Source organism: Cydia splendana, chromosome 26 (assembly GCF_910591565.1).
Source record: "Cydia splendana chromosome 26, ilCydSple1.2, whole genome shotgun sequence".
In the NCBI taxonomy this organism is placed as follows: Eukaryota; Metazoa; Arthropoda; class Insecta; order Lepidoptera; family Tortricidae; genus Cydia; species Cydia splendana.
Window position 1 is genome coordinate 8842423 of NC_085985.1, and position 13083 is coordinate 8855505.

At 44.6% G+C, this 13083-nt stretch overlaps 1 protein-coding gene across 1 annotated transcript in view; it reads right to left on the minus strand.

Annotated features, from left to right (window-relative positions):
* The window catches only part of LOC134803443 (synaptic vesicular amine transporter), a 63416-nt gene that overhangs the window by 13838 nt on the left and 36495 nt on the right, over positions 1–13083 (minus strand). Inside the window, exons 4-6 of the mRNA XM_063776261.1 lie at positions 8450–8582; positions 7222–7280; positions 214–335 (exon numbers count right to left, since the gene is read on the minus strand). Of these exons, the coding sequence (XP_063632331.1) occupies positions 214–335; positions 7222–7280; positions 8450–8582 (314 nt within the window). The remainder of the gene's footprint in view (positions 1–213; positions 336–7221; positions 7281–8449; positions 8583–13083) is intronic.

Below are 13083 nucleotides of genomic sequence, written 5' to 3' on the forward strand. Positions count from 1 at the left end.
GCAGACCAACAAAGTCCATATGAGTGTTAGTAACATTCATCTTAATTGCCTAAAGGTTAGTGTACCTACACAAAGAAAAGTAAAACAATGCAGAGAAAATAAAAATAAATTATTAATATAATATTAATTATTAAGATCGTACTGTTTTCTTGAGTACAAATATACAATGTTTAGGTATTTTTTGATTTTTTTTTATCAGTATCAAGATTTTACCTTGTCGTCAGGATACCGTTCAGCCAGCATGCCCATTCCAGACACGGAGGAGCAGGACGAACCGATGCCTTGCAGCGCGCGTGCGATGAAGAGGACGCTATAGGAGCGACCGAAGGCGAATACTGGAAAAGGACAAGTGGGTTTAAGAGCCCATGGACGTGCACACTAGCGCCACTGCTAAATAATCGTGATTATTTAAAATTAACGAAAGATATTTAAAAAAGGGGGCCGCTACGTACTGCATTGTGTATTTAAGTACCTTTTGAATACATCAGACTAGTTTTTATGTTGCTGGATTCGTCAATCTATGCGTCCAAAGTTAAAACGGCCGTTTTTGTTTTGAGTTCATTATTTAGCAGTGGCGCTAGTGTGCACGTTGATGGGCTCTTAACCCTTTACCGCATATGGGTCCAAATTTGGAACGTAATGAAATTATCCTCGTAGACTGGTATTAGCGTCATCTGTTTTACTGAACTTGTAAGAGGTAGAAACTATGAATACTACTGAACGTTTTCTGTACTCGATACAGCTTCTAACTAGTGTGTGGTCCATATGACGTTATCATCTCCACCGACGTCCGGCAATTTTACTTGCAAGTGTGAATGACTACTTTTGTAATTAGCTTTTCGTTGTTATATTTAGTGCAATAAATAAATTTCCAGCGTTGAGTATTAGAAAAATATATGCCGCGAGATTTTACGGTAAAACATGTAAGCATTTATATTTAAATTACTATGTATGATGTCGTGAAAGTTTGTTCCTGAAATGGAACACTATGCGTTACAAGCTAGAAGGATTGGACTAATATGGAACATTATGCATTAGTGATTTTTTTATCAGTTTGCCAAATATGGAACCTTATGCACCCAGGCAAGCTACTTCTTTATTTTGTTTCTATTAAGTTGGGTACGTTAGCCGCATTGTTAAAAATCTGTAGATAACCGGTGACAGCTGGTAGCTACAGATAACCAATAACGATCAAATTATTTTACTACGTCAATGACAAACAAGCATACGTTCCGCCAACACACCACCGCTACCATAGCCTAAACCTTACCAAAAATAAGTATAAAAATAATAAATAGTTTTTGAAAATGTAAGTGATTTTTTTTAAACTTACATTTTCATACATATATTGCATACAGTTCCAACCCATATAACCATTCCAGTCGCAGAATCACAAAGTGGTAACTAAATGTCAGATGTGTCGTAACAAAGTCCACACAATGTGTCTAGAATTGTTTCGAAACAAAGTGTCGTCGCCGTGTCTACACTTTTCCGTAACAAGGTGTCGACACATTTGTGTGCACTTTGCGTGCGGTTTGCGACTAAATCTGACAGCAAATTTGTGACAGCAAATGTCAATATAAAATACCTCTTGAAAACCAAGGTTTGTCAAACTACTATTAGTGTCTCGTGTGCTCGTAATTCTAGTAAGTCATCATGGGCAATGCAAATGATAATAATCGACCGAAACCATATAAACACCCAACACCCGTCAACCTTTTACAGAAAAGTTTTTAAAGAAATTCAATAAGCTACTTAGGTCAGGCAACGAATGCTCTAAAAGTTGTAGAGGGAAATGCTCGGAACACAATTTTTGACTCCGTAACTCGGTTTGACAAGTTAGGAGGTGAACATATCAAAAGTCCCCGGCCGTAGCCCTTGAGCGGGGGGGGAGAGAGGGGGCTTTGAAGGTCCCATTTTCCCGTTTTTCGATTATATCTCGGAAACTATGCATCTCAGTGACATGGCCACTTATACAAAATGAAAGTTAATTTAATTTGTTACAAGTTTATTCAGTCAATTTTTTCGATATGTTGAATAGTTTTTGAGATATCCGCTCTGCAAAGTTTATTTAGGGCTCTCAATTTTATCTTGATATATCTATATCAGTGAAGGTGCTAGGCCGTGTTTGGTATCGTTTTCGTATAAATCTGGGGTGCTGAATCCATTTAAGATATCACATTGACACCATTCCACAAAATAAAAATAAATCTTTTTAGGGTTCCGTACCTCAAAAGGAAAAAACGGAACCCTTATAGGATCACTCGTGCGTCTGTATGTATGTCCGTCTGAATACACAAAATAGTTCTTTACCTATAGATGACAGGAAAACCTATTAGAAATGTGCAGTCAAGCGCGAGTCGGACTTAATGTACGGAACCCTTAATACGCGAGTCCGACTCGCACTTGGCCGGTTTTTTGAAACTCTTCTTGACGCTTAACCGCTGAACCGATTTCGTTGAAATTTGGTATAGAAATAGTTTGCGTCCCGGAACAGGACATAGGATAGATCTTATAACCAAAATCATCTTTTGAAGGTGTGAAAAGTGGCGTGGAAATTTGTACGGGAAATCAATAACCGCTGAACCGATTTATATGAAATTTGGGATGGTCTACATCTTTGATTTAGTTAAAAATGATGAAAAAAACATGACTTCAATTTTTTCTTATTTAACCCTTATCCACGTGAAAAGGTCCTCCTTTTATTTAAAGAACTATGATAAAATCATTACTTACATGCCCACAAGCTGTTAACTATTGCCCACAGGAGAGAAAACTAGTGTGTTATCGCGAACAGTACATTTTTCTCTCCTGTGGGCAATAGTTAACAGCTTGTGGGCATGTAAGCAATGATTTTATCATAGGTCTCTAAATAAAAGGAGGACCTTTTCACGTGGATAAGGGTTAAATAAGAAAATGAACCTTTATAGCCCTTAACTCTTGTGTCTGTCTACAGGAAAGACATAACACAGTGATCTGTTTGACCCTTATATGTTTTTACTTCGGAATGGTGTCAATGTGATACCTTAACTAAATTTGGTACTGCGAATTTATACGAAAACGATACCAAACATGGCCTCGTAGCTTTACTGTTGTAGAAGTCAAAATAAAATTGAGAGCCCTAAATTCTTATTACTTGGCCAAACTTGTGTAGAAGGAAAAGGTAAAATAAAAGTCTTCGGCAGGAATATAATATAAGACACAAATATATTTTTTTTTTGCGTTACTATTTCATTCATCAAATATAAACATACCTTGATTATACTATTCTAGTGAGATCCTCATAGATAAACAAAAACATTTACTTAAAAAATTACAAGGTCGAAATGTCACGGAACTTGTGAGAGTAATATGTGAAAAATAAAAACTTTTATGACAAAAAAAAATCTGGACACAATTTAAGAATCACCCAATTGCGTCGAGGAATCATCTGTATTTTTGCTTGTTTCATTACCTCCTCGCTTCTTTTTTGTCCTTTGTATTCTGTAGCAATTTGTTAGATCTGAAAATAAAGATAACTTGCGTCGTCACGGATGTCGATTTATAGGTTTTAGGGAGTGCAGAATTCGAAAACGATGATCATTTTATAATCCAAGATGGTGGCTACGTATTTTGTCATAAAAGTGGAATCCAAAATGGTTATCATTTTCTAAATCTGCGCCCCGCAAAACCTATAAAACGACACCCATGACGACTTTTATGACATAGTGCATGGCCGCCATTTTGGATTTCAAAATGGTCATCATTTTCGAAATCTGCGCCCCCTAAAACCTATAAAACGACATCCATGACGACTTTTATGACATAGTGCATGGCCGCCATCTTGGAATCCAAAATGGTCATCATTTTCGAAATCTGCGCCCCCTAAAACCTATAAAACGACACCCATGACGACTTTTATGGCATAGTGCATGGCCGCCATTTTGGATTTCAAAATGGTCATCATTTTCGAAATCTGCGCCCCCTAAAACCTATAAAACGACATCCATGACGACTTTTATGACATAGTGCATGGCCGCCATCTTGGAATCCAAAATGGTCATCATTTTCGAAATCTGCGCCCCCTAAAACCTATAAAACGACACCCATGACGACTTTTATGGCATAGTGCATGGCCGCCATTTTGGATTTCAAAATGGTCATCATTTTCTAAATCGGGGCCCCCTAAAACCTATAAAACGACACCCATGACGACTTTTATGGCATAGTGCATGGCCGCCATTTTGGATTTCAAAATGGTCATCATTTTCTAAATCGGGGCCCCCTAAAACCTATAAAACGACATCCATGACGACTTTTATGACATAGTGCATGGCCGCCATCTTGGAATCCAAAATGGTCATCATTTTCGAAATCTGCGCCCCCTAAAACCTATAAAACGACACCCATCACGACTTTTATGGCATAGTGCATGGCCGCCATTTTGGATTCCAAAATGGTCATCATTTTCAAAATTGGGGCCCCCTAAAACGTATAAAACGACATCCATGACGACTTTTATGACACAGTGCATGGCCGCCATTTCGGATTCCAAAATGGTCATTATTTTCGAAATCGGCACTCCCTAAAACCTATATATCGACACCCATCTCGACTTTTATGACAAAGTGTTTTGCTACCATCTGCATGCAAGACATTTCTATTATTTTTACGTACAAAAATGGCCCCCTGTCAACTTTCAATCGAGATTTAATCGATAATTTATTCGTTTAATATTCAGATTAATTCAATTTCAATCTATGTTAGGTCGACTAAACTAATCGCGATTAAAATTTGAGATTTAACTTTTTTTATTCCATTAATTAGTCGAATAAACAGTTAATCCATTAATGCCCATCTCTGACCACGGAATTTTTACACTTTGAGAATATCTGAAAACAAATCAACACAAGGAGCCATTTTGCAAATCCAGTAACATACCAGTAACTTTGTTATTACTTTTGACAGCGCGTGTCATGTGTCAACACAGAGTCGACACAAAGTCGAAACATTGCAACTACTTTGTGACTGCAATATTTCTCAGCCTTGAACCATATTTATACATCATAATTAACAAGTTTCGTAGTATGTAAAGCGTTATTTCTGTTATTTAAGTATAGTATACGCATCGAAGTACTAAAAATGCTTCAAATAATATAGTTATGAACACAGGCACTGAGAAGTAAACAATTTCATTTCCGGCTAAACTAAAACAATGTGGTGGCGCGTTGATTATATTACACTTAGTTTATCAAATCACTCGAGCAGTTTAATTCCCCATAATAATTTAAGTCCTATTGTAATATAAATGCAAACAATATATAATTACGTCTTGTAATCCGTTTTAGAGATGGCGTATTAATGTCACTTATTTTTATTTATTTTTCCATCTGACAGTTTCCATTTGACAGGAACAAAATGAACGAATGAACGAATGATTTTGGCATAAAGTAGTCGCAAACCCGAAACAATGTGTGCACACGGCGACCACACTTTATGTCACTTTGTGTCATGTGTCGACCCTTCCCCATTTCTGGTAACTGTGTCGACACGGCGACGACTCTGCGACTGGAATTGTGACCGAAACAGACGGTGTCAACACCGCGTCGTAACGGCGACTGGAAATGGTTGTATGGGAAATTTGACCAGTTTAATAATCGGGCTCCGGTTAGCCACTAAAGTACCAAATTTGGAACAAATTGTTATTTACTATTATTTTTAATTGGGTCGAATATAGATTTTTTTCACAATTTTTTTTATGTTACATTAACAGTGTTTTATTACATATATTTAATTCGGGGAGACTAAAAAATCCATGCGGTAAAGGGTTAAGGAGGACTCACGTTAGACCGGGCCGTGTCCGGGCCGGAGCTTCCGGAGCTTACTTTTCTATGACATGACACGCGATCCAGGGGCGTATTTTGAAATTTGGCGCCCCGGGCCAATGCGTTTCGCCGCCCCAGAAGTCAAGGAAGAAAAACAAAAGGCAATCCGCCAGGGGCGGCATATGCCGCCCCCGGGGGATGGCGCCCCGGGCCATGGCCCGGATGGCCCTAGGGTAAATACGCCCCTGACGCGATCACGTGATGCTTTCTATAGAAAATGATGCGCCGGAAGCTCCGGCCTGGACACGGCCCGGTCTAACGTGAGTCATCCTTATTCTCTGATTTGTATAAGACCAGCCAGCCTAGCCAAGGTGTCCATCGCTATCGCTTCGACAACGAAACGTTTTGTGTCTCTCTACCTCTATCTCTAATTAATCTTCTGGTGCTTTATTTCATGCATGGTGTAAAATAATTTATCGAACGAGCGAGCGAGGCGAAGTGAAGTTCTTCGAACGAGCGAGCGAAGTGAAGTGAAGTTCATACATTCGACTTGAAACATTCGGCTGGCTAGGGGCACGTCCCGGCATTTCGATGTTTTTAAGCTGATCTACCAGAGGATAGTTTGATACGCAATAACTTAAGTAAATGTATTCTAATTTCAATTATATTAGGTAAACGTGTAGTTGAGGGCATTATATTTTAGTCATTAAATTATGAGCAGGCTCGATCACGGGGTTATGAAGCTAGAAGAGCCTAGAAGGCCCAAAAGCTATTTGGGAGGAGTCTTGCTATTCTGGTTGACTCCTTTACAAGAAAATATGAGTGACCATAGGATAGATACATTGGTAGGGTAGGTGGATCGTTGTCTGGTCAATTATGGTGGGTACGCGAGGAAATAGGCGTATCAGCCATCTTGAATTTAACATTTTTTGTGTCGAAAATGAAATAGATGTCTATGAATCTACACTATATAGTTTATAACGAACCGCGAGTTCTCAGTTCGGGGCGAACTACTAGTTAGTAACTACCAAAGGGTAAAACGGGACCCTATTACTAAGACTTCGCTGTCCGTCCGTCCGTCCGTCCGTCTGTCACCAGGCTGTATCTCACGAACCGTGATAGCTAGACAGTTGAAATTTTCACAGATGATGTATTTCTGTTGCCGCTATAACAACAAATACTAAAAACAGAATAAAATAAAGATTTCAATGGGGCTCCCATACAACAAACGTGATTTTTGACCAAAGTTAAGCAACGTCGGGAGTGGTCAGTATTTGGATGGGTGACCGTTTTTTTTTTTTTTTTTTTTTTTTTTTTTGCATTATGGTACGGAACCCTTCGTGCGCGAGTCCGACTCGCACTTGCCCGGTTTTTTTAAATACAGTCAAATACCCTATTGTTTAATTTAGGTACTTACTTAGTGTGGAGAGGAACATGAGTATGAAGCCGGTAAACATTGGGATGCTGTAGCCGATTCTGAAAATAATACCAAACGATAAATATAGGATAGGAGCATACGTCTACATTGGACTCACTTATGCTTCAGTGCAGTGGGGGATTTGCCCTAAGGCCAAGTAGGCCCGGGCCTATAGTATGTATCTTTCTAGGTCTATCTAGGTATTTAAATAAAAGTAAAGAAATAATTTGTAAGTACATTTTCGGTTAGTTATAACATTTATTGGTTAACCAACCAAATACAAAACCACCTGGATCTGTCACTGAACGACCTGACTTTATAGTTCGTTTTTTTTGCATTAGAAAGAACTTGCAAGAAGGTAAGCGATTTTGACAAGTCATTTAATTGAAAAACGCTTTTTAAAAATCAAAATTTAATACTTATGAAAGCAGAAGAATATAAATGATCGTATTAGATTCATAATTGTTACATATTTGCCGTGACTTATTTTTAAAATGTGTTTTAAATTAAAAGACACATCAAGATTGTTTACCTTATTTATAATGCTAAAAAAACGAACTATAACCTACATTATTTGATCATGTAATGTTTTCATCTACCCTCAACTGGCTTAAGAAGCTATTTGAGGGTAGATTTTGTTTACTCTTTTTTAAATACCTAAAGATACAGAGTATAGGGCGGCAAGTTTTTTGGGGGCGGCAAATTGTGTCCAAAAATTGGCTGATGATAACAAGAAATAACTCAAAATGTAGTTATTATGATGGGTGCTGAGAAAGGGGCGGCTACAGGGCCTGGGCCTAGGGCGGCAAAGACTGCAAATCCGCCACTGCTTCAGAATCTACAATCGGTTTGGTTCGTACTTTCACGGTGATTATTCTATAACGCACATGTGCGTCATTGTCATTACAGCTACAGTACGTTTTACTTGTACGTCAGTGATTCTACGATAATTTCACGGTGATTATTACTTGACGCACATATGCGTTATTGGCAATACAGCTACATTGGTAGGTACTCACTTGTGCGTCAGAGGTCCTACGAAAGGGGTTAGTGAACTCAGTTTCACGGTTATTATTGCTTGACGCACATATGCGTTATTGGCATTACAGCTACATTGGTACTCACTTGTGCGTCAGAGGTACTACGAAGGGGTTAGTGAGTAGTTTCACGGCGATTATTACTTGACGCACATATGCGTTATTGGCATTACAGCTACATTGGTACTCACTTGTGCGTCAGAGGTCCTACGAAGGGGTTGGTGAGTAGCTGTACGATGGCCTTGCTGGCAAACATGACCCCGACCTCGACCGTCTCGTGAACCAGCTCCTGGTGGCGGGCTTCTTTCTGAGCGGTGATGTTGACTGGAAGATATTGCACACGTCAGATGGATAATAAATAAAAATAGGAACAGATACGAGAATCAACTGTAGAGTTAGACCAAGAAAAGTCTGCAGCGTTTTTGATAGCCCACGCAGTGCAAATCATCCCTGAAGAGAGTGCAAAGGGGGTTAGAATTGAAAGAATTAATGAATTGCCTAGTAATTGAAGTAAGCAATGCGCGAATTGAATGATTGCTATTAGCATTATCCCGGCGCTATACCTACTTTAGCTGCTGTCACTAATTCCACGCAGAGTCGCAGACGAAGTCGCGGGCAAAAGCTAGTAATATTATAAAGGCGAAAGTGTGTCTGTCTTAAAGGGGTGGAATTTTGTATGGGGACTTAACAACAACTGCACAACAAACTTTGTCAATAGGAACTGTCCCGCCCGCGCGGTGTAGCACCGGCGCTGGTACACGATTTAGTTGATATTTGGTATAGAGATAGTTTGAGTCCCGGGGAAGGACAAAGAGTACTTTTCATTTTAGAAATCACCCTTTAAGGGGGTGAAAAGGGGTGTTGAATTTTGTATTGTGTAACAAAACGCAGATTGAATAAAATAATAGCTATCTACCTAAATTCATAATTCCACGCAGACGAAGTCGCGGGCAAAAGCTAGTAAATAAATAGTACCTTGCGTGGCATTGCTGACGGCGAGGCTGGTGTTGAGACAGGGGCAGTAGGGCGTGGGGGCTGCGGTCGCGTCCAGGGACATGGACAGGGGCGCCTCGGGGTGTCTGATGTACAGGAACATAAGATAAGATAAATAGTACCTTGCGTGGCATTGCTGACGGCGAGACTGGTGTTGAGACAGGGGCAGTAGGGCGTGGGGGCTGCGGTCGCGTCCAGGGACATGGACAGGGGCGCCTCGGGGTGTCTAATGTCGTACAGGAACATAAGATAAGATAAATAGTACCTTGCGTGGCATTGCTGACGGCGAGGCTGGTGTTGAGACAGGGGCAGTAGGGCGTGGGGGCTGCGGTCGCGTCCAGGGACATGGATAGGGGCGCCTCGGAGTGTCTGATGTCGTACAGGAAAATAAGATAAGATAAGATAGTACCTTGCGTGGCATTGCTGACGGCGAGGCTGGTGTTGAGACAGGGGCAGTAGGGCGTGGGGGCTGCGGTCGCGTCCAGGGACATGGACAGGGGCGCCTCGGGGTGTCTGATGTCGTACAGGAAAATAAGATAAGATAAGATAGTACCTTGCGTGGCATTGCTGACGGTGAGGCTGGTGTTGAGACAGGGGCAGTAGGGCGTGGGGGCTGCGGTCGCGTCCAGGGACATGGACAGGGGCGCCACGGGGTGTCTGATGTACAGGAACATAAGATAAGATAAATAGTACCTTGCGTGGCATTGCTGACGGCGAGGCTGGTGTTGAGACAGGGGCAGTAGGGCGTGGGGGCAGCGGTCGCGTCCAGGGACATGGAGAGGGGCGCCTCGGGGTGTCTGATGTACAGGAACATAAGATAAGATAAATAGTACCTTGCGTGGCATTGCTGACGGCGAGGCTGGTGTTGAGACAGGGGCAGTAGGGCGTGGGGGCTGCGGTCGCGTCCAGGGACATGGACAGGGGCGCCACGGGGTGTCTGATGTACAGGAACATAAGATAAGATAAATAGTACCTTGCGTGGCATTGCTGACGGCGAGGCTGGTGTTGAGACAGGGGCAGTAGGGCGTGGGGGCTGCGGTCGCGTCCAGGGACATGGATAGGGGCGCCTCGGAGTGTCTGATGTCGTACAGGAAAATAAGATAAGATAAGATAGTACCTTGCGTGGCATTGCTGACGGTGAGGCTGGTGTTGAGACAGGGGCAGTAGGGCGTGGGGGCTGCGGTCGCGTCCAGGGACATGGACAGGGGCGCCTCGGGGTGTCTGATGTACAGGAACATAAGATAAGATAAATAGTACCTTGCGTGGCATTGCTGACGGCGAGGCTGGTGTTGAGACAGGGGCAGTAGGGCGTGGGGGCTGCGGTCGCGTCCAGGGACATGGAGAGGGGCGCCTCGGGGTGTCTGATGTACAGGAACATAAGATAAGATAAATAGTACCTTGCGTGGCATTGCTGACGGCGAGGCTGGTGTTGAGACAGGGGCAGTAGGGCGTGGGGGCTGCGGTCGCGTCCAGGGACATGGACAGGGGCGCCACGGGGTGTCTGATGTACAGGAACATAAGATAAGATAAATAATACTTTGCGTAGCATTGCTGACGGCGAGGCTGGTGTTGAGACAGGGGCAGTAGGGCGTGGGGGCTGCGGTCGCGTCCAGGGACATGGATAGGGGCGCCTCGGAGTGTCTGATGTCGTACAGGAAAATAAGATAAGATAAGATAGTACCTTGCGTGGCATTGCTGACGGTGAGGCTGGTGTTGAGACAGGGGCAGTAGGGCGTGGGGGCTGCGGTCGCGTCCAGGGACATGGATAGGGGCGCCTCGGAGTGTCTGATGTCGTACAGGAAAATAAGATAAGATAAGATAGTACCTTGCGTGGCATTGCTGACGGTGAGGCTGGTGTTGAGACAGGGGCAGTAGGGCGTGGGGGCTGCGGTCGCGTCCAGGGACATGGACAGGGGCGCCTCGGGGTGTCTGATGTACAGGAACATAAGATAAGATAAATAATACCTTGCGTGGCATTGCTGACGGCGAGGCTGGTGTTGAGACAGGGGCAGTAGGGCGTGGGGGCAGCGGTCGCGTCCAGGGACATGGAGAGGGGCGCCTCGGGGTGTCTGATGTACAGGAACATAAGATAAGATAAATAGTACCTTGCGTGGCATTGCTGACGGCGAGGCTGGTGTTGAGACAGGGGCAGTAGGGCGTGGGGGCTGCGGTCGCGTCCAGGGACATGGACAGGGGCGCCACGGGGTGTCTGATGTACAGGAACATAAGATAAGATAAATAATACTTTGCGTAGCATTGCTGACGGCGAGGCTGGTGTTGAGACAGGGGCAGTAGGGCGTGGGGGCTGCGGTCGCGTCCAGGGACATGGATAGGGGCGCCTCGGAGTGTCTGATGTCGTACAGGAAAATAAGATAAGATAAGATAGTACCTTGCGTGGCATTGCTGACGGTGAGGCTGGTGTTGAGACAGGGGCAGTAGGGCGTGGGGGCTGCGGTCGCGTCCAGGGACATGGACAGGGGCGCCTCGGGGTGTCTAATGTCGTACAGGAACATAAGATAAGATAAATAGTACCTTGCGTGGCATTGCTGACGGCGAGGCTGGTGTTGAGACAGGGGCAGTAGGGCGTGGGGGCTGCGGTCGCGTCCAGGGACATGGACAGGGGCGCCTCGGGGTGTCTAATGTCGTACAGGAACATAAGATAAGATAAATAGTACCTTGCGTAGCATTGCTGACGGCGAGGCTGGTGTTGAGACAGGGGCAGTAGGGCGTGGGGGCTGCGGTCGCGTCCAGGGACATGGACAGGGGCGCCACGGGGTGTCTAATGTCGTACAGGAACATAAGATAAGATAAATAATACTTTGCGTAGCATTGCTGACGGCGAGGCTGGTGTTGAGACAGGGGCAGTAGGGCGTGGGGGCTGCGGTCGCGTCCAGGGACATGGATAGGGGCGCCTCGGAGTGTCTGATGTCGTACAGGAAAATAAGATAAGATAAGATAGTACCTTGCGTGGCATTGCTGACGGTGAGGCTGGTGTTGAGACAGGGGCAGTAGGGCGTGGGGGCTGCGGTCGCGTCCAGGGACATGGACAGGGGCGCCTCGGGGTGTCTGATGTACAGGAACATAAGATAAGATAAATAGTACCTTGCGTGGCATTGCTGACGGCGAGGCTGGTGTTGAGACAGGGGCAGTAGGGCGTGGGGGCTGCGGTCGCGTCCAGGGACATGGAGAGGGGCGCCTCGGGGTGTCTGATGTACAGGAACATAAGATAAGATAAATAGTACCTTGCGTGGCATTGCTGACGGCGAGGCTGGTGTTGAGACAGGGGCAGTAGGGCGTGGGGGCTGCGGTCGCGTCCAGGGACATGGACAGGGGCGCCACGGGGTGTCTGATGTACAGGAACATAAGATAAGATAAATAGTACCTTGCGTGGCATTGCTGACGGCGAGGCTGGTGTTGAGACAGGGGCAGTAGGGCGTGGGGGCTGCGGTCGCGTCCAGGGACATGGATAGGGGCGCCTCGGAGTGTCTGATGTCGTACAGGAAAATAAGATAAGATAAGATAGTACCTTGCGTGGCATTGCTGACGGTGAGGCTGGTGTTGAGACAGGGGCAGTAGGGCGTGGGGGCTGCGGTCGCGTCCAGGGACATGGACAGGGGCGCCTCGGGGTGTCTAATGTCGTACAGGAACATAAGATAAGATAAATAGTACCTTGCGTGGCATTGCTGACGGCGAGGCTGGTGTTGAGACAGGGGCAGTAGGGCGTGGGGGCAGCGGTCGCGTCCAGGGACATGGAGAGGGGCGCCTCGGGGTGTCTGATGTACAGGAACATAAGATAAGATAAATAGTACCTTGCGTGGCATTGCTGACGGCG